General features: G+C 32.1%; 2 protein-coding genes across 3 annotated transcripts; one reads left to right on the forward strand and one right to left on the reverse strand.

Annotated features, from left to right (window-relative positions):
• The first annotated feature begins 3,750 nt into the window (after nucleotides 1–3,750).
• LOC129287759 (probable trehalose-phosphate phosphatase 3) lies at nucleotides 3,751–9,580 on the forward strand. Its single transcript, XM_054923990.1, has 11 exons — nucleotides 3,751–3,787; nucleotides 4,219–4,268; nucleotides 5,752–5,892; nucleotides 6,685–6,825; nucleotides 6,970–7,041; nucleotides 7,157–7,282; nucleotides 7,370–7,426; nucleotides 7,537–7,641; nucleotides 7,755–7,832; nucleotides 7,977–8,117; nucleotides 9,104–9,580. The coding sequence occupies exons 3-11, from the start codon at nucleotides 5,785–5,787 to the stop codon at nucleotides 9,245–9,247; spliced, it is 972 nt and encodes a 323-aa protein (XP_054779965.1). The 5' UTR covers nucleotides 3,751–3,787; nucleotides 4,219–4,268; nucleotides 5,752–5,784; the 3' UTR covers nucleotides 9,248–9,580.
• A 3,129-nt stretch (nucleotides 9,581–12,709) lies between these two features.
• On the reverse strand, nucleotides 12,710–21,321 carry LOC129288161 (uncharacterized). Of its 2 annotated transcripts, XM_054924584.1 has the most exons (11): nucleotides 20,983–21,321; nucleotides 20,823–20,888; nucleotides 20,175–20,511; nucleotides 19,554–19,742; nucleotides 18,514–18,606; nucleotides 18,215–18,397; nucleotides 18,033–18,135; nucleotides 17,766–17,951; nucleotides 14,612–17,016; nucleotides 13,714–14,303; nucleotides 12,710–13,284 (listed from the first exon to the last, which is right to left on the reverse strand). In XM_054924584.1, exons 3-11 carry the CDS (start codon nucleotides 20,406–20,408, stop codon nucleotides 13,281–13,283), a joined length of 3,987 nt encoding a protein of 1,328 aa, XP_054780559.1. In that variant the 5' UTR covers nucleotides 20,409–20,511; nucleotides 20,823–20,888; nucleotides 20,983–21,321; the 3' UTR covers nucleotides 12,710–13,280. The 2 variants fall into 2 exon arrangements, with proteins under 2 accessions (XP_054780559.1, XP_054780560.1); XM_054924585.1 differs by lacking the exon at nucleotides 20,823–20,888 and having other exon boundaries at nucleotides 20,985–21,321.
• Nucleotides 21,322–27,401: the final 6,080 nt, after the last annotated feature.

Here is a 27,401-nt window from a genome sequence, read left to right on the forward strand (position 1 = left end):
AAAAATGATTATTTTTCTCGCATGTTCGAAAATTGATGTTGAGAGAGGACTTTAAGCAGAACATTATTGTTAACAGCAATTCTATTAGTCCTTGGCATGCTTTGATCAATGACTAGCTAATTGAATCTTCATAAGCTATGTTTTCACGTCTGTTATTCATTAATCTTACACCTGTGTTTGTTTCATGGCTTTGATCACGTCTGGTTAGTTATCTTCGTAGACTGTATGTCTAGTATCTTTGAAAACATCTGGTTAGTTACACTCATGGACTGTGTGTTTACATTTATCTTCGTGGCATAAGTCGCGTCTGGTTATTTTACCTTCATGAACTATGTGTTCACATTTATTACCTATTCTGTTAAATTCTCTAAATTCTATATTTTTAACTAACTTAGGTATTTGAAATGTCATTGCTTTCAGTTAGTAAGTATGCTACTTTGATTTACATATGGATAATTTATTTTCTTCAAGTATGATAGAATAAAGCAATTTTAGTTCACTCTCAATTTATGATTATGATTAAGGTTTATAGGTTTATTAAGTTTATTATATTGAATTATCATTTTTTAATTATTTTACATAATTGTTTGATTTTATTATTTTTATTATTTTAAATTTTATTTTTGAGGATATTATTCAATTAAAAATATTTTGATCTCAGATTCATTAATTGATGTTGGACCTCTTGCTGATCATTGAAGGGCATACAACTATATTGGGTGAATATTTATATTTGAAAATGTCTTTTCTTTTGATGTAAATATTCAATGATGTGTTTTATTTTAAGATTATGTTTGAGGTACTCCACGTTAACTATAGATAGGATCTTGATTTTATTTTTTTTATGTTAGACTATTTGTTGCTAGGGAGTGTAGTTCTGAACTATTGAATGCATATTATAATATTTTTTGTTGTAGAGATTTCAAGAAATCCTATTTATAGGAAAAGTTTTATCAAATTTTTATAAAATACTGAAGCTTTAGTTATAATGAATATTATTAAGGATGTCATAATTTCAATATAAATTTAATTATGTTTTAGAAATAGAATAATTTTTCTATTTGAAACTTAAGAGATGTGTGATGTGATTCACCTTACGTGCTAGTCACCCTCTATTTTTTGAGCGTGATAATATATTATTATTGTTAGTTGGAATTTGTTTCTAAGTGCTTATAGTTATGTAATTTACAATGCATAGGGTTGCTAGATAGGCAATCCCTTATTTTTAAAAATTTGATTATAATATTCAATAGTTACGAAGGAAAATCATTGAATATTTTTTATAGTGAGCAGTTATGTCACACAACCATTTTATATTGCAAACTATTCAACAATTTTGAGACCATAACTGTTGAAATTTCTCATAATATTCAACAATTCTGAGACTACAATGGTTAAATATTGCCTCTCAGAGATGCTAACCAAAATCTTTGAAACAAATTAAATATTCAATGGTTTTTTAAACAAATTAAATATTCAACCATTTTTTGTCAAAAAAAAATGTTTGAATAAAGGCACCAAGAACATTTAGCGTCAGGTTACTCAAAAATTTATAACCGTTAAATATTAGCTAAAACAACTATTTTATATTTATATATATATATATATATATATTTTGTAGTAGTGCTTCCTTTTCACCGGATTGAACAACACAAGAAAAGACAAGAAACAGTGACCAAACTATAATAGAAAATTTTCAGATCCACGGTCACAATTAACATTCGCAATAATAAAAAATGTAGATCCACACTTCAAAACAAGTAAAAAAATCAAAATTGAAAATAAAAAAAATCCATAGAGGATGAAGCTTTGGCGGACACCCATCAGCCCTTTCGATTGTCGTAAGGGAAAAAGAGAAGTACAGGATGAAGGAAGAGTAGGAAGATGCTGTTTATCAATCAAAAATGCAAAGTAAGAGATAAGACGAAGGAGGAATCACCTTCATCACATCCCGGTCACTGTGCTTCTTCACAAGAAGCTGAGCCATCCCTGGAATAGGTAAATCCAAGACATATGGGTTGAGCCATTGCCGAAGAAGGTGAATCTAGGAGATCTAGGTTGAGCCATCACTAGAGTTGGTGAAAGAGATCTAGGAGCTACGAAGCTAGGATGGATATGCATCTCTCTCAATAAGTGGCTCTGCGAGCAGAGTGAATTTGAGAAATCAGAGCATGGAGGGTAAGCAAAACAAAACAAAAGGAGATAACAAACGTCTGAACTATTTAATGGTTTAGTTACTTTTGCACTCATTAAAATAACTTCATGAAAACTCTTGTACATTTCTTTATTTAAGGATATTAAGTGTGTTTGGAGAAAAAGTTACTAGATATTTTTGCCTCTTTGTCCCTATATATGTAAACATTAGCTATGCTTTACTAGAAATATATAGGAACTATATATACGTATAATTTCTAACAAGTTCAATTGCACTAAAGTTGAAAAAAAAAAAAAGTGCTTTCTTAGAAGCTCTCCTTAGCTTCTTACCAATTGATGCCACAGATGATTGTGATTAAATCAAAGGATTACATATATAGGAAGTGATGACATGTGTTGTGTGCATTTATGAGTGAGTGCATCTCCTTTTTTGAGGAAGGCTTAGGTTAGGGATAAAATTTTTCTTTAAAAGAAATTTAAAAAAATGATATTTAATTTAAAAAGTTTTAATTATTTAAAAAGATGAACGACTACCCAATTGAAGCTGAAAGTCATATGTGTATTCACACACACACACACACACCATCTTCTTTGAGATGTGAGAAAATCTTGTACCATTAATATATATATATATATATATATCTTTTGATATAATATTTAACTGATATTCATGTTCAAGCATTGTCAGTGTATAGCTTTTTTAAAGGCGTTTTTTATATTTATAAGAACTTGAAATTGAAGCCTCACCTTTAATTAAGTGATTATAATCCTTTTGATTAGAATCAATGCTTGTTGATCATATATATATATATATATCAATGTATATATCCATATCAATGTACCTATCCATAATTATTTTTGACAAATATTTGCAAGCATCAATGCTTTGATTTGTGCTTTAAGCATGCAAAATCAAACTTAAATTATTCTCAAAATGTTCTTGCGATATCCAATCATTGATTTCCTTCCTTTTCAAGTACTTCTTCCTGGAAACAATTAGGCAATTCTATTATTGAAATGACTAGATTAAGTCTGGGAAATATATATATATATATATATATAAGTATTTATGAATAGTGCAGTTTCGTAAAAATTTTATATGGTCAAAATGCATATATATAAATATATGTTTTGGTATTTTTAGTTAAAAGTTTTGATTTGATTTTTAATTCCCATTTCAAATAAATGGCAATGATTAAAGTTCCGGATTTATCTCGTAGAAATATATTATGGAGAGCGAATTCATAGTCAACGAAACCTATGGCGTTAACTTTGATTAGAATGGAAAAACGTACCAAAAAGGAAAAACTTTGGATGCTTACTTTGAAATTAAATGGACAAAATAAGATCTTAAAATGAAATTAGAGGGACCTAGAGCTGCATCAATTAACTTAAAAAAAAAAAAGCAAGGGAAACGAAGCTGAAAAATCAAGTTCTGCAAGTGAATGCAGACAACAAATGACAGATCGCCATGTGTATATGTATGTTTGCATGTGTGTTATTTTTTATTGTCATTTTTCATCCATATATATATATATATATATGCATGCCTTCTGCTTCTTCTTCGCCTCTTTGTTTTAAAGCCTGCGAGTTTCGCGATAGCCCAAACTCATGACTTCCCGGGGTTCCCACTGTAAGTCTCCTTCTCTAGCTATTGATCAATTCCTTCATGTTTGTATCATCCTTGTCCTCGTTCGTTTTCAATTCCTCTTATTTCTTTGCAATAATGAAAGTATATATCATCAGATCAGTGCTAGTTAGTTAATTCTAAAACATCACCCTTGCCCTGTCCCTGTTTCTGTATGTCATCATTGCTTGCTACGTATATGTCTTCTTCGTTGTTTCTTAGTTTGTGACTTCACTTTTAATTACTATCAAAAGCTTGATGGATTATTTATGCTCGGCTCATACGGTGAACGTTAATTATGAACTTTGATATCTATATATATGTGTGTGTGTATATATATATAGATATGACAAGCTAGTGTGATATTTTCTTTCCCTTTTTGATTTTCTTCTTCTTCTTCTTCTTTTCTGGTTGTCAAGATTTGCATTTCCTCGCAGGATATCTTGGCGTGGCTTTAATTTGATCACAATTAGTGTTGGTTAATTAGGTACTTCCTCTTATGCTGATCAATATTCTTTTTCTTCAGCTTTTACTTTTTATAGTTTCTGACAGTACAACATGTGCATGCAGGGCCAATAATAATTAATATGTATGCCATAGATATTTTAAAATATGAGATATAAAGTAGAGTTGCAATCGTAGATTCATAGCCTAAAAAAATAACTTGTATTGATTTTTATAGAGAAAAAAAAATGTTAGGTACGTTACGTACGTATACGTATTATCTGTCTCAAAGTCTCAACATTTATTTATAGTATATTTGAACACTTCTATTATTTTGATATATGTAGAATATATTCTGTTGCCTAATTTATAAGTTCAGCACAACACGTTTCTTTATCAGCGATTAATTGATGTTTATGCACTGAACTTTCTAAAATATTGTAACATGCACTTGATTATTAGATATCCAAACATTTTATTAATACGATATATTCATGTATCGTGTGTGTGTCTAAAAAAATTAGAAAATTTAAATATGTTGTTTGCTTGATAATATCTCGAATTTCATGCTCTATTGGCTTATTTTAAAGGGAATGGGTTTAATAATTTATATAAACATAAATTGATTCACACACACACTTTTTCAAAACACGCCTGCATAGAGATAACATATTAAAATAGGGAATGGTTTCATGGTAATTGATCTTTCAATTGAGAAAGATCATAAGCTTTTACTTTAATTCTCTTTAGTGGAATTCATTGTCCTTGCCTGCATAATAATGTCTCTTTCACGACTTTATATGTCAACCACCACTTTCTAGGATCTCCATTTATATTTAATTTTTTTATTACTTATTATTTTAGTTCTATCCTACTTTTCTTTTTCTTGTTTGTATTGATTTTCTTTTTCATTTTATATTTATATCTATATATATAGTCAAATAAGTTATTATTAAAATATGTTTAACGTTTTGCTCACCCCAAAAAAATATATTTATTTCTTATTTTTTTTAATTTGTACGTCTCTTGCAATTGTTGATTTTAATAATTATCAAATATATATCAAAATTTTATATTAAGATTTAAAATTAGGCGGGTATCCCCAAAGTTATAAAGAATCTAAAAAAATGAGTTTTGTGGATAATATTACTGATTCTAAATTTTACATTTTATGATTAATGCTTAATTTCAAGGAAAAAAAATTGAGATGAGAGAATTCGACAAATAGGAAAATTAATAATCACATGAGTAACTGACCTTAGCTGGTCATCATGAGAAGAATTTCTCACTATCAAACAATGTGAAGGTATATAACTGTTTTTTTATTGATAGTAGAATAATCATAAAGTCATGATAGATTATCATGTAAGAATTAAATTATAACAATAATAAACTTGGAAGAGTACAACTAAATAAAAATAAACTAGGATCTCTATGACTTGTCTTTCTGAACAAACATGGAATTGTAATATGGCAAAGGCATTGCTTGGATTTGAAAAGCTAATTAAGACTGAATTCATGTACAGGTCTCTCTGCAAGATTCTATTCTGAACTCTACAATGGGATTCGAAATTCAATCATCAGCATACTCGAACCTCCAGTCAATCTTGGTATCTGAGTTGCAAGAGAACAAAGAAGCAATTTTATGTTCCTACGCTTCATGGCTTGTAAGCTTTAAAGCTTACTCTCTCATCCAATTAATCATGTTCACATTTTTTTTTTTTAAATCATTCTATCTCTTAATATCTCGCTTCAGTATTCTTTTTTATCACAGTTTCCTTTTTAAAGGAATTTCTTCACATGATATGAAATATGAATTAAATTGCATTTTTAGTTATTTCAGAAAATATTAATTAAGGCTCTATAATTTATAACATTGACAGTTAGAGCCCTTAAAAATATACTTGATTTTCTGATCTCAATACTACAGAAATTTTTTAAATCCTTTATTACCTCTAGATGAAAGCGTTCTTTTGACATTGTAAAACACTCAAATTATAACCTTAGAAAAAAAGAATAATAACTTTAGGAAGCACTAATAGTAACTAATTGTAATTCCATGTACTATGTTGCAGTCATTATTCACAACTTATGAATAATGCAATTTGTTAAAGTTTTATATCCTAGATTGAGTTATTTTTGTCACTTTAGAGAGAAACGACTGCAATTGTAGAAGTTTTGAAGTCTCGAGAACACTACAAGCCAGGGTCATTAAGCATCATTTTCGCAGCTAGGCTTCTTCTTCTTCTCCCTTTTTTCCTGTAATTCTCCATTGGTTAGGAACTAAGTTGTGCACATTTTTAACTATGAGAATATCTAAACCCAAGCATACTTTGGAGTGATGCGTTTGAATTTAAGTACCCTTTTGCTTGCTCGTTGCTAAAATGGCCTAGTATTGGCCTCTCTCCATGGTTTTTCTGAGTTACTTGTGAAGTAACCCAATGATCTGATGCTGACAGGAAAAGCATCCCTCTGCACTGGACAAGTTTGAGGAAATGATGAGCATCGCCAAAGACAAAGAGATTGTTGTGTTTCTGGACTATGATGGAACTCTATCTCCCATTGTTGATGACCCTGATCGTGCTAATATGACTGATGCTGTAAGTGCTTTCCCTATTAGCAAACAACACCATAGCATCAGGAACATTACAAGTCATTATTAGAGTTGGTGCTTTTAAAAGTTCAAGTGATCCTTGATGAATATCGTTTTCACTCCCAAATTTGCAACATACATGATTTTGCAGATGCGCACAGCAGTAAATGAAGTTGCTTGTTGCTTTCCTACTGCAATTGTCAGTGGAAGGAGTCGGAAAAAGGTGTGGCTAAGAATTGGTTATCCACTACTCAGGCATCTCATTTTGAAGCATGCATTATTTTATTCTAGTTTTCTATTTCTTATTTACAATTCAAGACATTAACTTTGACATGTAGGTACGTGAATTTGTGAGGTTAAGAAATATCTACTATGCTGGAAGTCATGGGATGGATATATCAACTCCAAAAGGCTCCTCAAAAGCTGAAGACCAGAAACATCAGACTAGGGCTGTTGATGAAAAGGTTCCTTAAAGTTTACTTTTTACCTGGTAGGCTCTTCAAAGGATGCTTTTTCTGTTTCATATGATTTATAAGGTTTTCCATTTGTAGGGTAATCAAGTAGTTCACTTTCATCCTGCAGGAGAATTCCTGCCAACCATCAAGGAGGTAACTTTCTTTCTTTCTTTTTTCTTTTTTTGTTTTAAATAACAAGAACAAATTGCATTCATCTTGTTAAGTTTAACAAACTTTCCCAACGTAGTACGAATTTGTGGCAGATAATTCAGGTTCTGAAAGAAAATGTTCTAACGGTAAATGGGTCCAAGATAGAAGATAATATGTTCTGCATCACCGTACACTACAGGCTTGTGAAAAATGAAAAGGTAACGACAATATTCAGAGTACCAGATTTAAAAAACAGATTAAAAAACCTGATGCAGAATATGAGGAGCATAATTCATGTTCAGATGGTGATATTGTTGCTTTCAAATCATAGGAAATTGAAATTCTCAGAAAGATGGTGGAATCTATCATGGAAGCTTACCCCAATTTTCACATATCAGTAGGAAGAAAGGTAACTTCAACCAGTCACTATATGCTTACAAAGAGATTCTTAAGAACATACAGACAAAAACTATTGGATTAATCGTTTATATATGATAAAGCGTTCTATGGTTTTTCTTGGACTTCAAACTAAAATTTTCAAACTCTTACTCAGGTTATAGAGATACGCCCAAATATAAGTTGGGATAAAGGTTGTGCTGTGCAGTATTTGCTTGGCACTCTTGGCTTTGACAGCTTTGACAAGGTCATACCACTGTACATAGGGGATGATACAACTGATGAGGACGCCTTTAAGGTATGCTTTAATGATCTTTTGAATATTATAGGGATGTTTTAAATTTGTGACCTTCTCTTATTGAAAATATCTTTGTACCATCTAGAATACTAAATTATAGGAGATCAATTAATTTAAGTTAAGTTCCAACCAACTTTAGAGTATCAACAAAGTCTCTTGGTTCTTTAGTGATAATAAGTCTAATAGGAATTTGTAAATTTGACTCTCAATTTTGCAACTTACTTGCAATGAATTTGTAACTTATTTTTCAAATTTTAATAGGAAATACGAATGTTCATCTTTAATATTGATAAGTATTAAATCTAATAGTGTGAAGAATTTGCATGTCTGACCCCCCATTTTGCAATATTATTGTAATAAATTTGTAACTTGTTTTCCTAATTTTAATAAGGAACACAAATTTTAACAAGCACATTTACAAGAATTTACAAGCTAAGCTCCCAATTTTATAACTTCATTATGAATACATCACAACTTATTTTCTAAATTTTAATAGAGAATAAAAATGTTCATTTTTAATATTGAAAAATATTAAGTCTATTATTTATTCTTTGCTTATTTATAAATAAAATAGTTTAGATCATTCATTTTTTCATTGTCTATTATTTATTCTTCAACTTTATTAAAATTTAGAAAACAAATTATGAATACATTATAACAAAGTTATAAAATCAAAAGCTAAATTTATAAATATCTAGAGTTGTCAAACTTATTACAATTGAAAGACTAAGAGGCTTTGCTAATACTTTGAAATTGGTTAGGACTTAAATTAGTTGCTCTCCTTGAGACTTAACTATCATTCTCTCTTATAACTTTAAGAGAGCATGTGTAGTAATTTTAGGAAGCATCAACAATGCTAATAAATTGATAATAACAGCATCTCCAAGGATAAGAATAAAGGTTTCTACCTTAAAGAAACATACACGTAGCAAGTAAACCTAAGTTGCAAGTTGAGATAGGGGTATTTAACATGTGGATAACTGCAGATTGTTAGACACATTGGACAAGGTTTTCCAATCATTGTTTCGTCAAAAGCAAAGGAGACCAAAGCTTCCTATTCTCTGCGTGATCCAGATGATGTTCTGTCTTTCTTAATACGTCTTGCTAAGTGGGGGAAAAGCTTGATATAGAGCTAATGAGACGAGCTTCAGAGGCAGTTATGCAGACAAAAATAGGCTAATTTGCATTTGTTTTCTGCATACTGAGAAAACGAAAGCAATAAAGGTTTAAAAGCATGGTGGTACTAACTCGGAGGCATGCTATAGAAGAAACAAACATGAAAGATTGGTAAGTTTTAGGATGGAGAGTTTTTCGTTTTTGGTTTAAGTTGTGTAAAGAGGGCAAGGACTAAGAAGTTGTCTTAGGGATAAAACCATTCTTTCCTAGAGAAGACTGGTGAGAACTTAAGAGATCGAATACTTAAAATACTTCGTCCCAATATAATGGACTAAGTAATCTATCCTCGCAAGGGGAATTCTTGTTCATCTATGTTCGTATTTTATTTTTATGAATGTGATCTTTCATATTTATGTCTTTCACTAAGCTTTCATAGTGCATTGTTATCATTCTTGAAGTTTTGCTGCAGAGAATAATAATTTGTAGTTAATAAGTAAATGCAATCTCTTGTTATTATTTATGAGAAAGGAAGGTACATTTTATTTTTGTCAGATTCACAAAAACAAAAATTTAGAGCTTGTTTGATTTCTATTCTTATTTTTGTTTTCAAAAACCGTTTTGTAATACAATTTTTAAAATTATTTTTTAAAACAAAATACAATGAAAATTTGTTTAGTTATGTCAATTAAAAAATAATTTTAGAATTAAAAAAATGGACTAATATTTACAGTTATAGATAGTTAATGATGGTGATTAATAATAAAAATTGATTAAAATATTATAATTTTTAATAATTAAATGTAGTGTATTTTAAAAAATAAGAAAAATAAAAAAAATAACTTGTAGTTGTTTCTATTTTTTTATTTAAAAAAATAAAAATAATTTTAAAAACAATTAAATGAAAAACACTTATTCAAATAAGTTTTTAAATTTTTTATACTTTTAAAAATAAAAAATAATTTTTAAAAACAAAAAACAAACATGCCCTTAATTTACCTCATTCTCCTTTTCCTTTTACGTCAAATAACGGGCAATAAGATTTGTATAAGGGGAGAATTACAGTTAGATCTCATACAAAAAAATTAATTACTGTAAGGTTCATTGACAATTAAACTAAATTGCATTAATATGTGTTGTCAATGCAATTTAGTTCAGTTATCAATGAACTTTACAGTAATTAATTTCCTTGTGTGAGAGTTTAATATCATTCTCCCTTGTATAAATTTACATTCTTTCTACTTGAGAAATCGAATTGCTTCTGGCATTTTGTTCATGGCAAAGAGATGAGATATTTGGAAAAAAAAATAATATTTTTAGTCTTTATACTTTACTCAAATTTTAATATAAATCTCCATATTTTTTTTAATTACAAGTCCCTACACTTTTTTCTATGTACAATGTTGGTCTCTATTTTTAGAGGAACGTTGACGTGAAACAAATGATATTAATAATGTTAATATATCAATTAACGTTGTTAATTTTGTGCTTACTTTGTCAAACTAATATTGACATAGATTTTTTAATAAGAAAAAAAATATAAAAAAGCCTACATCATATGAAATAAAAAGGTTAGCCTAAACTCTTAAACAATCAACAAAATGCACAAATTTTAAAAAGACTAGGACCCTTGTTTTTTAAGGCATAAAAAAGTCCATATCAACATTAGTTTGACACATAAGAACAAAATTAATGATATTAATTAGCATCTCAATATTATTAATATTGTTTGTGCTATATTAATGTCTTTCTAAACATGTAAGAGTTGCAAACGGAGAAAAATATAAAAATCGAAAACATTGAAAAAATATAACCAAAGCCCCAATAAAATGTAGGGATAAAAACTAATGTTTTTCCAAGTATTTATGTCATTCTTGATTCCTCATGACCTTGAAGTCCCTAAATTTGTAAAATAGACCCCAGACCTTTCAAGTTATCATACTAATTATGGGATTAGTTACGTGTTTGACGTTAGAAAATTGTAGTTTTCCATACCCAAAAAGAAATATCTAGAACACCACCAGTAATCAATTCCACTTAGCATATATACTCAAGAAAACATTTTGCAATAGAAAAAAAAAAAAAAAAGGAATCACATCCCATAATTAGCACGGAGTTTTAGGATTCATAAATCATATCTACAACAGAAATAGATTGGAGAAGCCGCGCCAAAAAAATGGCCTTTCTAAGTCTGACACGAACAGGAGGAAATGGAGTTTTAAGGTTTACTTGGTTTTTGTTACATTTTTTTGTTTTTAAAAACAATAAAGTTTTTAGAATTATTTTTCAAAACAAAACAAAACAAAAATCTATTTGGTTATATTAATTTAAAAATAATTTTAAAATTAAAAAATAACCTGAGAGTAATGATTATGAGTGATTATTGGTGATTGTTAACAATAGAAATTGATTAAATTAACTATATTTTTTTAATAATTAAATGTAAAATATTTTAAAAAAAATAAAATGAAAATAACTTCATGTAGCATTTGGATTGATGGATTTGAATTTAAATTTTAAATTTAAAATCTTGCATTTCAAATCTTACATTTAGATTCATATATTTAAAATCATTTGTTTGAATAGTTTAAAAAATTTTAAATGAGGAAGAAAGATGAAAGTTAAAAAATAAAAAATGAAAATTTATTCTCAATTTTTAATCAATAAATGAAAAAAATACGAAAATCATAGAATTATTAATAGTGAAAACAAAAAAAAACAAAATGTTTGAAATAATTAAAATTTCAAATAACTAAGGTATAAATAGTACTCCATCTGTTCAAACATGTAAGGCATTTTTAATCGAATCTCACTTTCAATAAAGTAGTTGCCTACTTTTCAACTAACCTTATCTTTTCATATTTACTCCTATTAAATACCCTACAATAAATATGAAATCATTATCAATAAAGGCATTTTTGAAGAAGAAAAAAAGATAATGACTACACCTTAAAAGACTAAAAATGTCATGCATTTTTGAACATTCAACTCCTCAAAAAATGTCTTACATTTTTTAATGAAGGAATATTTGAAATTACAAAAGAGTTCAAATCCAAATTTACAAATTTGTGTATTCAAATGAGGGACTTAATTTAAATTCAAATCCAAATATTTATTAATCCAAACACACCATCAAGATATTTTAATATTTTTGTTTTTAAAAACAAAAAATAAAAAAGTTTTAAAAAAATTAAATCCAAAATACTTAATGAAATGAGTTTTTTAATTTTTTATTTTTAGAAACATAAAACAGTTTGAAAACAAAAACCAACCAGGCCCCCAGATAACTAGACAATCAACTGAGTTAGGACAGCTAAGAAGAAAATATATAATCTCTATTGATCATTAAAACTTTACTTGAGAGGAGCAGTCTAGGAATGATATGGTTAATGAACCAAACAGATAAGAAAGGAATAGCTCAATAGGACAAACCTGGCAAAGCCAAGGGACACTAAAAAGCAGTTGAGAATGGAGCAACGTAGGTTTAAATGGCGTATTATTATCTTCTGATATTGTTACTGCTACATTGTAAACAGTGCTATAAAATTCGACGAAGAGCTACTGCATCCTCTAAAACAAATATCCTACTCCACTGTCAAGGAGAGTAGCTGGGGAAAACCTGTGACTGGGTAAGAAAAGATATCTAAATTCTGAACCTAAAGGCCGGTTTTCTAATCTGATACTGTTACAACTGTATCAACCTTCAATGACAAACTAACCACCAAGTTAGGCATCCCACTTTTGCCACCGTGGCTTCGTCCTTTGAACAAGGTGTTAGAAGAACAAATATAAACGAAGTTGGTTAATAGCTTGGTAAATGTACAAGCAACATCTGGGCCACGAAACAGGCAACTTTCACATGACAGATCAACTATAACTCGAACAAATAAATCTTCTCAGTCAAGAGTGGGCTGGGAACACGAATGACGCCTGATTGAGGATAGGGTTCTCCACTCAACTTGTCTCCCAGCTCCCAATAAGTAGGAAGAATATCCTCCTCTTTCAACCTGAAATCACTTCTCGGCCACCGGTCTGGCAAAATAATCAATGTCACCTGTAAAGAAATACAGCGTTAATACATCATAAAGAAATATAACTGACATGCGAATAATGATTAAAACTACAAATTTTAAAATAAACCAATATATATCATCACCAGGTAAATTCATCAGTATAGACATTTCTCCTGATAACACCTCTACAAGTAGAAAAAGAGTTCTAAACAATTACGTGGATCCTATCCAGCAAGTTTTCAGTAGTCAGACACATAGGTGTTTGCCATTAGGTTCTTTGATAAACATTACATGTTGGTTCCACTGTGCCATATATTCATCAAAATAAAAATACTCATGAAAACACCTAAAAACTGGACATGAGTTTTGCCAGTCATGCGAACATCTCATTGTTGCATGTGTCTTACACTTAATTGATTATTCTCTTTGGTCTTATCCAGTAAAAGGGGTGAACAAATGGGGAAAGCTACCTTGGGACGCGGGGTGAAGAGGGTTGATCTGGTGAAGATCGTTGAGCAGAACCTCCATGAAACCTTTGCTCCTCAAATGCTCCACCAGATCGGCTTCCATCATTTAGTGATAGTTCATGAACACCTGAGAAACCCATTGGTCCAAAAGATCCAAACTCCACATGCTCCGCTGGTGAACTGTAGCCAGTATTATGATCATAGGGGTACAGCATTACAACAGACGGCATTGTTGGTCCATTTGATGAGACCCCACTGGGGTTCATGCCAGGCAGAGAATACATCCCATATGCCACATTGGAAGAACTGTTCTGTGAGGAATTTGAGCGTACTGGACCATTCTGTGTGTGGTAAGACATGGAGGAGTCATGTCTATGTGACCGCCATGGCCTTTCAGCTCGGCTCTCACTTGTTGCCAACCTCTCTGGCTTTGAGTTTGGCCTCTCAGTTTGGTAGCGATTATGACCACGTCCAGTTGCTCGCAGCTTTGAGCTCATATTCCAGTTTCCTTCCCTATCACCATGGTGCTCACTCCTTTCATAGTTGTAATTTCCTCTTCGGGTTGTGGATTGTCGATCTCGAGCAGAAACTTTCTGAAGTAAATGAACAAAAGGCATAATAATATAAATGCCAAAATGAGCAGACTGTAGCATATATCTAATATGTAAGTCGTGAAAAATAAACACATAGGATTAGCTGTATACTGGGCTCATTAAAAAAATAAAAATTAAAAATTTTCACTAACATAATATTTATGTAAAACGATAGCTTCTATTTTCCTGATACGAAGACTATTAGTCATTACAGTTGCAAGCATTCCTGGGCTTCTCCAATTATATTCAGATGTGTGTGGGTAAAAAAAGCACAGAACAAATCAGAAAGTTTCTTGGAGACATCTTACAGGATTTGGCAGGTAGGTTCCAGTGCCACTTCGATAACGTGGCATCCCATCTGCAAAACGTTGGTAAACATTGGCAGGTCTGTTCAAAGCCGACTGGAGAGGAGCAACAGGTACTAATCGTGGCCCATAGTTCATAAACTGAGCAACAAGATTCACGTTAGTTGAATGGGGTCTTCCAGGACCATCCCAAGGAAAACGACCCTGCAAATAAACAGGAGGTGCAGGTGAAGGATAGATCATTGAAGGTGGATGGCGTGAGTTTTGACAAAACCGCCCATATTGCAAATTTTGCCAATGGCTCGCAAAGTCACTGTCAAGAATGTGAGACTTTTGCTCTGATGACTCACAAGTAGCTCTTCTAATAGAATTAGGAGGGCTTGACACTTGAGGCTGCTCATACCCCTCAGATGAATCAAAATTCTGACCAGAATCACTGTTATCCACCAATTCTTCCCCATTAAAATTGCCTGTTGATGTGTCAGAAGTTCCTGACTTAGTTGGAAAATTATACACTGGAAGCATAAAAAAGGGTACAGGTGGCCCCGTAGGATAAAATGCAAATGGAACAACCCCAGAATTATCAACTGCTCTTTGGCGAGAACCTCCACCTAAAAGCACTGGAGTTATAGGTATCAGTGAATCTGATTCACTTGTCTGAAATGGTTCGAATCCAGGTGCTTGATGCCTTGGGACATGCATGGAAGCAACAGCTGGGGCACCTGTACTTCTTTCTGCCATATTAGTTGTTGAAAAAGACGATCTTTCTCCGTTTTCATCATCTGCCAGGTTAGATGACATTTCCGATACATCCTTTCCCTTCCCATAACCAGTTGATACCCCTGAGGGGATATTCTTCCTACCTCTTTTTTCCTTTGTTGACTTTGAAAATTTTGCTGGTGATCCCTCCCAAGAGCTTTCAGAGGAAGTTTTAGTCTTGGAACTCAAAGGAGCACTGATTAACCTAGAATTTGCCATTCTATCATCGAAACAAACCTCATTTCCCCTGCTATCTTGATATTGAAAATTATCAACATGTTCTTCTCTTGTAAATCCTTTGTCTTCTTTAGTGAACTTCTGTTGATTTCTACCAGAACTACCAGAGCTGCTAACTCGGGATGATGAAACAAAGTTATAACTGCCAGAAGTTGACTGTTGTTTATCATCCAGAATCCCATTATCAACTTCAACCTCAGTAACAGGGCCCCGTTCTTGCTCATGCCAGAAACCACTATTGGCTGCTGGATTCATTTCAACAGCACTAAAACTATCATTACTGGTTTCAATTGTATCTTCAGGATTTGAAGTCAATCCTATGCCAGGGAAATATGGAGTCAATGAAGAAGGGACTAAACCTTGAGGAAACTGCATGTTTGTGCCCCAAGAAGCGTCAATCAAGGGAATACTACCCACATTTCGCTGTGCATATCCCATTGATGTAAGAATTGTAGGTGGAAATGGAAGTGGTAGATGACCTGGAGCTAAATTCACAGGAACATGAACACGATCACTAAAACCATGAGCTGTTGAAGATGCCATCATGTTCAAAAGATCTTGCTCCTCCTGAAGCATCATCTGAGATGCTCCTTTTCCAGCCAGAGACACAAAATCTCCACCCATTACACCAGAGGGTGAGTCACCATGGTAACTATTTGAGTCACTCTGAATATCAGCAGCATCATCAAGGACATGACTGGGTGATAAACGTGTAGAGGATGTATCATCAATTCTAACACCGTGGCTTGATGCCATGTCAGCTTCAAGATTCCTCCTATGAGTATTATCCAACCTTGCAGAGGAATTCTGCCCTTTCCCACTTTCTTGGGCCCTTGCAGAACTTCCTTGGGAGGAAACTTCATCATATGAATCAGTCAACTCAGGACTGGAGCGGGTTCTTGCAAATACAAATCTTCCTTGAATATCAATCATTGGATTATTGTGTTTAACATTTCCCTGACCTTTATCAACATAAGCATGCTGATTAGAACTGATTTCCCTTTTGACCTGGTCAGAGGTCCTTAAATTGTTTTGGTTGCTATGGGCCTTTCCACTTTGTGTATGTGATCCAGTAGAAGCATCACTACTCTTAAATGAGCTACTATGATGAGATGGGCCACTTCGTGAACCGTGTGTCCCTTCAGCTTGGTATTTACGATCACTGATATTTTCAATTTTTTGGCTGTTTTTCCTGAGATTCTGAGACCCCTGTAATTGGTCATGATTAGATAATCTCAAACTCCATAAGTCATTGCTTGGAGCATCAGGCCGCTGCCCATTTCCATGTCTGTCCCAAGTGTTCATAAAGAACTGATTGACCTCAGAATATAAGTCCTCCTTTGGGCAATCAAGTAATCTGGCAAGCCTTCTAGCCCCAAATGCAAAAGCACTACGTATCCTGTAGAAATTACCTGGGAAATATTAAAGGCCACAATCAAAGTAGGATAGAGTAATGATTGCTCAGGAAAAATCTAAGCACAAATAAACCCCTGGTATTAATAATGTCAACTGATACTCTCTTTCTTTGTTTTTTTTTCCCCGGTCGAGTCAACTGATACTCAATTAGTCCAAAAATTGGACTAACTTTCCCACAATATCTTTTATTCTGACTAAGTGAACATATTCAAAGTTCGTTTTATTTAAATTGTAAACGCAAGTGCCAAATTTTTTTGATACTATCAAGATAAAAAGCAACATTCCATAAATGTTAACAGTCCCATTCATCAGCTTAATAAGAAAATCCTGCATACACTCCAGTGAGAGACATGTGGAAACTTCATTGACCCTCTTGAAACTGATGTACAGACCAACGTGTATGTAAGGCCATTCATGAAAATCATCAATTCTTCATCATATTTTATAAAACACTAGACCACAGAAAAACAAGGAGGGAGGGAGGGGGAGGGGGGAGAGATTGAAAGAATAGTTTAAAACAGAAAAGAAGCAATCAATGGTACAGAGATGGTAGAAAAAGCTGCCATGTATCTTTAATTCATCCAGCACTCCAGCCTAATGAAGTTCCTTATTAACAGCTACGATGCCAAATCACTAACTAGCAATTTCGACAGATCCGCACAAAAACCATCACAATTCAAATGGAAACATGAGAAATAGCAAATCAAATGCATAAATGAATTAAATCCAAATTTTTGAGTCTAACCTTTGCTGACACTACGACCAAGGTTATTGTTAACACGCAAAGGATCAATAACATTAAAATGCTTGGAAACAAAGGTTTGCCCTTGATTTTCTTGACCGCCAGGGAAAACAGCATAAACTGAGCTACAAGCATCAAGAAACAACTTGCTAAGCAGTAAATCTCCACCATCTTTTCGAGGAGGTTCAGCTGTTTCAATCAATAAAATTGACCAAAATAAGCAAGGCTACTTTCATCATTATGAAGAAACAATCAACCAAACGCAACTACTTGTAACATCTGGGAGAGAACTAATGGGTACCGGACCCCATAGGCTTACGCAGAAATTATCCCAGTCAAACTTACTGAAAAACTCCAGAAAACGATACAATACCTGTAGTAGCCAAAACAATGCTACATTGTAAAGATTGCTGAAAATATTAAATTAAAGTAAAATATGCCATTCTTGGTACCTCAAGTGGTCCAGCAAAAGAATTGTTGAAAACATGAAATATGTAAAGAACCAAAGTTTCTAATGCATAAGTTGAGATGAGTCCATGGTGGGCACCAAGTATACGGCTCTCGTAATAACACCAGGCTTTTATCAGTATGATACTACGCTTGAATAAATGATTTTGGTTAATCAGATTATCAACCTACAGTAGCAAAAAAACGATTTTTTGTCAAGCTAAAAAAAAAAAAACCAGTATATCAAGGTCACATTTTCAAAGAGAAAGATGTGATGCAAAGCTTCTATAATGAACTAAATTACCTCCTCAAGAAAACAAAGGGTACATAACCCCCCAAGCTGGTTAAATGATATGTCAACCACAATATTTTCAACGAGACATTTTATAATCTTCACCTGAAAATAAACAAAATCCGAGCACAGTGTTCATTCTATAAATGATAAATGCAGAAACAAACAGCTTGTCCTTCAACATTCTAGAATATAAGTGCTAAGAAGAAATACATGGCAATAAATCTCCAGACCAATGATGCTGAAGTATATAAAATAATTTCAGTAATTATTAATTTCTATTACTGATATGAAAAATGGTTTTTCCAGCCAATATTTGCTTTCCTGATATTTTACATCCATAGCACTTGTATTTAATGGTTACTACTATATCAAGCTTCACATGCATAATATACCCAAAATCCAACATTCTTACAACTCTGGAAGACTGAAAACAATAAATTAATCATAAAATGCAACGCAATATCAGGTATGTTTGTTTAAAAGGTCATTCATACGACTTCCAAGAATTGGCCTTCCATTGATTCTTTCAATATGTACAAAAAAATACACAAGGACCTGTGCACAGACATTATATAGGATGGTATAATTTGTCATTCTGCAACTTTTGAGTACAAAATGATGAATGATGTGCCATTTCAAAATATTTGGAAGAACCATATCCACAAACATAACTTTATCATTACATAACTTTATCATTATATATTGACCACTTCCAAGTTATCCTCTTGGCGGTACACATACACAAGTACGACTTGGACCATCATATATGACTCTAAGCATAATTTCACCTAATATTTTAATTCTTGAATTAACAAAATCACATTCACTCATTGTATGCTCTCATCTTCTAGAATCTTTATTAATGTGAAGCAGCACAAGACCTCCAAATTTCACTTGGAGAAAAAAGATTCTAAAGCTAAGCATGGCACTAGATGCTAAACCACGTTCAGAAAGCAAGCACCATCACTGAGTTAGGTAGTTTAAGATTTAAAGCAGAATAAGCATTAAAATCAACAGTAGATAAGATGTTGCCTTATAATGGAACCTACTTCAGCCTGGATGTACTGGACCTCTTTCACATGGAACTCTGCATGCTCATTCTTCTCCTCACTCTCCAGCATATCACGAACCTGATGTGCCCATGTATCCTTCAAATTTTGATTTTTACTGAATGCCGTTAAGTCAATATCTCCATCAGGCAAATAAGTTTTAAGGGGCACAGACCCAAAGGTGAACACCTATAACAATAACAATCAATCAATCAATAATGCAAATAAATCTTGATGTTTTAAAATAATGAAGCCAGGGAAATAAAACAACTTCAGAATTGGTTAAGGCACATTACCAAAATTCAGTGTCAAGCCATGCCACAAATTTGTCATACATGCATTTTTTAATCATAATGGCATTCCAGGCTTAGGATTCTAATTTAGAGGCTAAATAGTAGAATCTAAATAGTGGCTAATACTGTTAACATAAGATAACATTATTCAAAATTGAAACCTTGATTACAATCCAAAAGTTCTTCAATGATGTAAAGATGTCAGCTTGTCAGAAGTTATAATATGCATGACTTACAAATCAATAGCTCTTAAGTGAGCAATAATAATTAAAAAAAAAACTGAGTAAACGATACAGAATATGTCTCTGCTTGTGCACATAAGACCCACCTGGCAGGGGAAGCACTTCATGATCAGCCGCTGCACATAGTCAGCAACTGCATTTCGACGTTCTTCAGAGGGTGGGTTAGGCTGAATGCAGGTAATGAGTTCTGCAGTCCTTTCTTCAGCCTTTAACCATCTCTCTGAGTCAAGCACTCGAATTACCGAGGCAGCCTCATTGGGCAACAGACCATTTGGCAATAGACCACCAGAGGGCTGTGCCCACCCCTCATGTTCGCCCATGCAAACCTAAGCTTTGCCTTTGCTTTCAATCTTTCAACCTTCAAACTCTCTAATAAACCTCCCACCGCAGGACAAGACACCACCACCAAAGACTTTCTGATAACTGCAACCAACGAAACCAATAAAAGCAAAAACATAAAAAGATCAGAGTAGATTATCCTCAATATCTTCCCTCAAAATTTCCAGCAATAAAACAAGCAAACAAAGACAGGATTTTATTTCTTCCGAGGTTTAAAAGTTATGGCAAGCACTGCAAATTCCCATGTAACCAATTCTAACTATTTTCGCCATAAAAGGCAAACAGATAGAACCCCCAAACAATATCAGTGCATCCACCTACTAGCTGATGAATCTTAAAGTTTTAAAAATGAATGAATAAATGAAACGAAAACCGATATAAACAGTAACAGCAACCTTTGAAAACTACAAACTAACTCAGAGGCGAGAAAAACTCGATGAATCCAAGCGGAAGCCTGAAAACTAGCAAAGGGGAAAAAAAAAACTATAATAAGAGGAATACATGATAGCTTAGATAATGAAATAAAACCCTAGAGGGAAACGGCTCAATCCCTACACAGTTGAAGTGTCGGCGAATCAGCAACGATGGCAGAAGCGTGGCGGGCACAGAGAAGCAATATGCAAATGCGGGAACAGATGCTTGAGCATCAAATCAAGTGGCTAATACAAATTATGCATCGATCAAAAACAAGGCTTAGCAAGGAGGGAGAAGTGCGCATGGAAATTGGGATTAAAGCCAATTGAGCAGAGAGAACGGGTTTCACGTTGAGGAAGCTATTGCACATAGCTATGTACATTATCAAGGGGTTTATGAAATGGAAAATATATTGGCAGGCACAGGATGATAGAATATGGGGAGAGAGAACAGAAGGAAAGAAATCAAAATTAAAATAATGTTAATGTTAACTTATAAAAGCTCTCATTGGCCTATGTCACTTGAAGAGATTTCCGTGGTTCAGCGAGGCCCATCATAGCGCCCTGCGTCCCAAAGTGGTAGTTAATTGAAGGGCTAAACGTAATGCAAGAACCTTGGCAAGTGAATTCAACTCGGCCTAAAAAAAACAATGAATTCTTTCTTTTTTCTTTTGAATCAGAAACATTGAATTCAAATACTATTTTAGAAGAAGATTACTAGATTTCACCTCTGTATTAGATGCTAAAGATTTTAAAATGATAACAATAATGAGATATCCGATTTAAAATTCATATAAGTAAGTAGTATAGTTATGATACCGGTATTATAGTTAATAGGAATATCAATTCTTACCGTGATAATATACATGCGTTATGCAAAGTTAAATTATTTGCGAGCCATTAATCATGTGATCATGTGATTTATCATATGAAACATGAAACTTACAATATAATTATATGTACCAATACATAGATTTGGCAATACAATAATCTAGTTTCGCCTAATTTATGTCACTTTTATGTATGTATAACTCATACATATGCTTGTTTGATGTAATAGAATTCAATAGTGTTTTTTCTTGTTTTGGATAAAACAAGTTAAAAGGTGCCATAAAAAGTATATATTTTTGCGAGAATTTTGTGATCGCTTAACTTATTTTTAAACTGTTATATTCCGCTTGCATTTAATTTCACTATTGTACTCATCTCTTACAAATTCCTATGTTATTGCCAACAAGTTTCATAAAACCTAGCAATGGTGAGTGGGATAGTAGGTTGAATGGCAATGATGACGAAAAAGATTTTGTCAAAGCCACAAATATTCTCATTGTGTTGTGTGTACGGGCTTGGGGAGTTTTTTAGATATGCTTTGATTTCAAAACCAAATCCCAAGCATGGAGCAATGTTTGGCAAAGATTGTATAATTGAGAATCATGAGCTGTATGTACTTGATCAAAAACCACCATTCCTATAATGGGGTGTAATTGATGAAAGTTTTGGTTTGTAATTTTCTCTAAACTTCTTGTCTTTGTTTCTCCTTTAAGTTTATTTACATGCACATGTCCCATTTAAAAAAAAATAGAGAGAGAGAGAGAGTGATGGACTACAAAATAATGAAGTAGTTAAAATAAAAGATTATATAACCTTTAGACGAAATTTGATCATTGTTATTAGCCCATTAATTATGGTGAAAGAACGTTTGTTGAGACTGCTACTATTTAGGAAGGTGGCTAATCATTGAATAGTATATATTTAGTTTTGTAATGATGGAAATGGATATTTAAGAGCGATCACTTTAAATAGTAACTATTTATTTTTAAATGCACAAAACATGCTTTTAGATATAATTAAAATGGAGGGGAAAAAACACTAAGTTTTTTCACACCTCTATTGTGATTAAAAAGAAGGAAAGGAGCATTGAAATGTTGAAAAATGAAAGTGATGAGTGGGTCACAAACTCATAGATCAAAGTAAAATGAAGAACATGGCTTATCAATACTACAAGAAGCTGTACACCAAGGATATAGGATCCATTTCTGATCCTATTGTAATTGCAAACTTCCCACGGCTGCAATTGAGAGTCGAAGACTTGGAGGATATATTCAAAGAGAGGCAAATGATGTGGAGATAAAGAATGTTGCCTTCTCACTTAGAGATTTTAAATTAATCATTAGGCTTAGGTGGAATTCAAATCTATTTTTTTCATACTTAATGGTCTATTGTTGAGGAGAAAATCTGTACTCTAGTTAAAAATATTATTTGTGATCATGAGAAAGTTAGAGAGACAAGTCAAACTAACATTGTCCTTCAACTCAAAATATAACACCTTACAAGTTTGAAGGAAAAGTCAACTCCAAAATCCTCACCAAGGTTCTTGCCTCAAGGATAAAGCCTTTTCTTGGCTATCTAATAAAACAAGAGCAATAATGTAGTAATTCATAGCTAGAAGGAAAACTTGTGATAATATTTTGATCACTCAAGAAGCCATCCATGCATGAGAATTACTAAGCAAATAATGATTAAAGTTTTAATACTCAAGGGTATAATTTTTATTGAATTAATGCGTAGAGATTAGGGTGATATTTAAATTTGTCAAGGTATCAAATTGTAAATATTACAAACTTAAATCTATAAATAAGAGTTGTGATCATTCATCCAATTAGTTAGAATGTTCTCATTCCTCCCTTGTGGGAACATTCAAAAGTTCTCTCTGATGACAAATCTAAAAAATACAACCACTTGCAAGTTTAAATAACAAATCAAACTGATAAATTCAAGTACCCTTCTATGTTTAATCTCTATTCCTCAAAATTGATATATGGTTGGTCATATGGGATTATATATAGATTGGAATATTTTTCTATGGCTCCTTCAAATCTATCATTAGCTTATCTTGATTTTCTTTTCTCAAGCTTGGGTTTGCCTTGTGGCTATATATATATATATATGCACGCGCGCACGTACATCTTCATTTATTTTCCTATTTCAACACTTAATTCATTGAGAAGATGATTGTCATATCAAACAAGATACCAATAAAACCATTTTGATGAGCTAGTTTAATTTCTATTAATACATTACACACCAACCTAAACTTTTCAGACCACTAATTTCATTCAACTCCATTTATGTGAAGTTCAAGGTAATTTTTTTAAAAAATGGTACAGAAATTGAATAAATAAGTGGACTGTCAATGATGGTCATCCATTGTAATTGTGTTTAATATGTAGATGATATATTGAACCTCGCAATATCACATGCATTCCACTAAATTCCCAAAATGGAATGACATTGGAGTGAAGGTTGCATGTTCCATCCTATGGAATATGGAACATGTGAGTGGATTATAAATCATTTTTTCATGATAAAAATTAAATAAAATGACTCACATATCCCAATTTTTAAATAATACTCATAATAGGTAAGAATTGTCAAATAATGATTATATGAATATAATTTTGGATAACCTCTCCCTTTTTTTGGTTGAGAAATACTTAAATAGATCAAATACACCACGTTATTTGTGGTTTATTCAATAAAAATATCACATTTAGATGGCATTAAATATAAATTAATTTTAATATTAATGTTAGTAGGGAAAGGAAAAAATAAGAAATTAAATGTATATTATATTATAAAAATAAAATCAATTTAAAAATGCTATTACTTGGAGTATTTTAATTGAACAGACTATAAATAACATGATATACTCAATCCACCTAAGTATTTCTCTTTTTGGTTACCATTAGCATACAACAGGTAGTTCATCCATTCATATCAACAATTACTTGCGTCTTGGGATGACAAAATTTTATTTGAACCTGGTATACCACACTATTCATGATCCGTCCAATAAAAACAAGATATTTAAATGATATTAAATCTATAATTCATCCAATAAAAGCCATAACATTCAAATCATATTAAATATAAGTTGATTATAGCATTAATATAGTATAGAAAAAATTCAAAAAAAAATAAACAAGCATTCTATTGTAAAAATAAATTTATTAAAAACAATGACACATGACATTTTATTTTATTAAATTGATGTAATTTTATTAAATGAATTATAGATGATGCAGTGCATTGGATGGATCCATCTAAGAATTTATTGCTTCCCTTGAGATTGTTGACAACCTACATGCCATATATAGAATATAAAATAAAAATAAACCATTTTTTACTTAAATTTAATTATTAACGATTCACTCTTTTTTTAACTCAAAACTAAATTATATGAATTATTGATGAATTATTGATGATTTACTCATTGAGCTTGACAACAAATAAAGTTATATGATTTTGTAATGTATAATGAAAAATAACCTTTTGCCTCTTAGAATTGTCTAAAGTTTAATTACTATTTTTGTCTTAAATTAGGCTTTTAAATTTTTTATTAGTTAAAATAATTTTTACATTAAAATATCAAAAATAAAAACTATGTGACATAGACATTAATTTAAATTTTTAAAAATCTTACAAGAGCAATGAGAATTTGATGCTATTGAAAACCAAAAACAAAAAAAAAGGAAAGAAGTTGATTCACATATTCACATAATAATATAAAATTTGAATGCCATATTTTGGTACAATGTAACTTGACAACTAATAATTTTTATCTGCCTCAAAAAATGCAAATTAGATGCATCTTGAGAAAGATGCATATGGTTGCAACGGATGTAAAACAATCATATAAGTAAGTAAAAAAAATAGTTCTCTCCATGCACAACGCATGGGAGTGAGAGTTCTCTCCATGTAGTCACGTAAGAGAATCAGTTGAGTGAGACATTTTTTTGGCGGGAGTGGAGGTTAAGAGGTATAATGGTTATCGAAGTAGTGATCAAAGGGGGTAATAACAATCAGTCTTACTACTGGCAATGGGAATGGCTACATTTAGTGAGAGTGATTTAGCTAATATGATAGTGGAACCTTTGATTTGGAATGTGGAGGAGGTGAACAGTGTTTTGGTTAGCAAGATTTTAGCAGAAAAGGAAGTTCTTCAGGCTACCGTTGAGATTACAATAAGGAAAGCATGGAATCTTTATGCTGGGCTGAATATTACAGAAGTGGCAAAGAATGCTTTCTTGTTCAAATTCACAAGCAATAAAGAATACGATCATATTTTGAGAGGTAAACCATGGTCTTTGGATGGTCAAATATTGAATTTGATAGAGTAGAAGAGGTTCATGGTGCTGGATGAATTGAATTTTAATAAAAGTTTGATTTCAATTCAATCACATGGAGTTCTACTTAAAGCAATGAATCTAGAGAATGCAATTCAGATTAGTAATCATGTTGGTGAAGTAGTAGTGGTTGGGATTATAATCATAATAAGAACTTTTTCCTACGAGTGTGTGTAATTTTGGCTCTAAGGAGACTACTGAGTACTAGTTACTAGAAGCTTGATGTTGATAGTGCATAGGCTTTGATCAAATATGAAAAGCTAAAAGAATTTTGTCATTGTTGTGGTTGTTTTAGGCATATCTTCAGAACTTGCAATCGGCCAAGGCTAATGTCAATATTAAATCCTGATGAGCTAAGGTATGGTGCTTAGACTTTCATTAGTCAAGTTTATATGTGGGAGGATGCTTTGGTAGTGGTCAAGGAAGATTAGCTAGAGACTAACCTTAAATGGAAAAGGCAACAAGAGTTAATAAGAATGGAGTAGGAGGTTGTTAATAAGAGAATTGAAAATATTTTTACTATTAATTTGACTAGTAATAAAGATAGAGTGAAGAGCAAAAGAGTTATTTAAAGATCGAGTTAAAAGTGATATGAAAAATGATGGAGAAATAGGTACTACCAGAGGCAATAGTACTATGCATAAGGATGTAGGGAAGTCTTCTACTGATGTAAGAACTATACACATAACTATTAAGCATATTAGTAATATTGGTGATAATGATGTTATGAACAATGAGAAAGCAACTGTTGTTTATGTGGGGAAGGAGGTTGCTGAGGTAGTTAATGATATGAATAGATTATATCTAAAGCATGAGTCAAATGAGATGTTGGAATCTGATGATAAGAAGAGAAGGAAAGAAGTAGTTGACACTAATAATAATCCATATTTGGTTTCACTTTTTGTTGAGAATCTAAGAAAAACTCAAGCAAGATTGAGAGGATTTGTGCAACGTAAAAATAAGTTGATAACAAATGAAGGTACTTGTAATATGGATATAAAGGTAGAGGGTGAAAGAAGTAATCTATTATTATTGAGGGTGTGAGAGGGTGGCCTTTAACAACCCCTGTAGAGCCATAAAACTATTATCTTTGAATTGTTAAGGTTTGGGGGTTCCCTTGATAGTTAAGAATCTGAAAGAATGTTGTAAAAAGCATGAAGCCTCAATGTTATTTTTAATCGAAACAAAGGCGGCTAGTAAAAAATTAAAAAAATTTGAAGAGCTTGTGATTTAGTAAGGGAGGTTTATGAGGATCCAAGAGGCTTGTCTAATGGTTTAGCACTTTAGTGGTATGATGGGATTGATGTGGAGGTTTTATTTCGATCTAGAAATTTTATTCATATTAGATTGAGATTTAGCTCTATGACTATGCTAG

Source organism: Prosopis cineraria, unplaced genomic scaffold (genome assembly GCF_029017545.1).
Source record: "Prosopis cineraria cultivar Desert tree isolate PC_DT_omini unplaced genomic scaffold, ASM2901754v1 PC12, whole genome shotgun sequence".
In the NCBI taxonomy this organism is placed as follows: Eukaryota; Viridiplantae; Streptophyta; class Magnoliopsida; order Fabales; family Fabaceae; genus Prosopis; species Prosopis cineraria.

Excerpts from the sequence above, each read along its gene's own strand:
- LOC129287759 (XM_054923990.1), top strand. The coding sequence starts at position 5,785 with ATGGGATTCGAAATTCAATCATCAGCATACTCGAACCTCCAGTCAATC. Across the intron at positions 7,427-7,536 it reads TCCTGCCAACCATCAAGGAG|ATAATTCAGGTTCTGAAAGA; the intron begins GTAACTTTCTTT and ends AATTTGTGGCAG. Across the intron at positions 7,833-7,976 it reads ACATATCAGTAGGAAGAAAG|GTTATAGAGATACGCCCAAA; the intron begins GTAACTTCAACC and ends ACTCTTACTCAG.
- LOC129288161 (XM_054924585.1), bottom strand. The coding sequence starts at position 20,408 with ATGGGCGAACATGAGGGGTGGGCACAGCCCTCTGGTGGTCTATTGCCA. Across the intron at positions 18,136-18,214 it reads CTTTTGCTGGACCACTTGAG|GTATTGTATCGTTTTCTGGA; the intron begins GTACCAAGAATG and ends TGGCTACTACAG. Across the intron at positions 17,017-17,765 it reads TGGTCGTAGTGTCAGCAAAG|GTAATTTCTACAGGATACGT; the intron begins GTTAGACTCAAA and ends AATATTTCCCAG.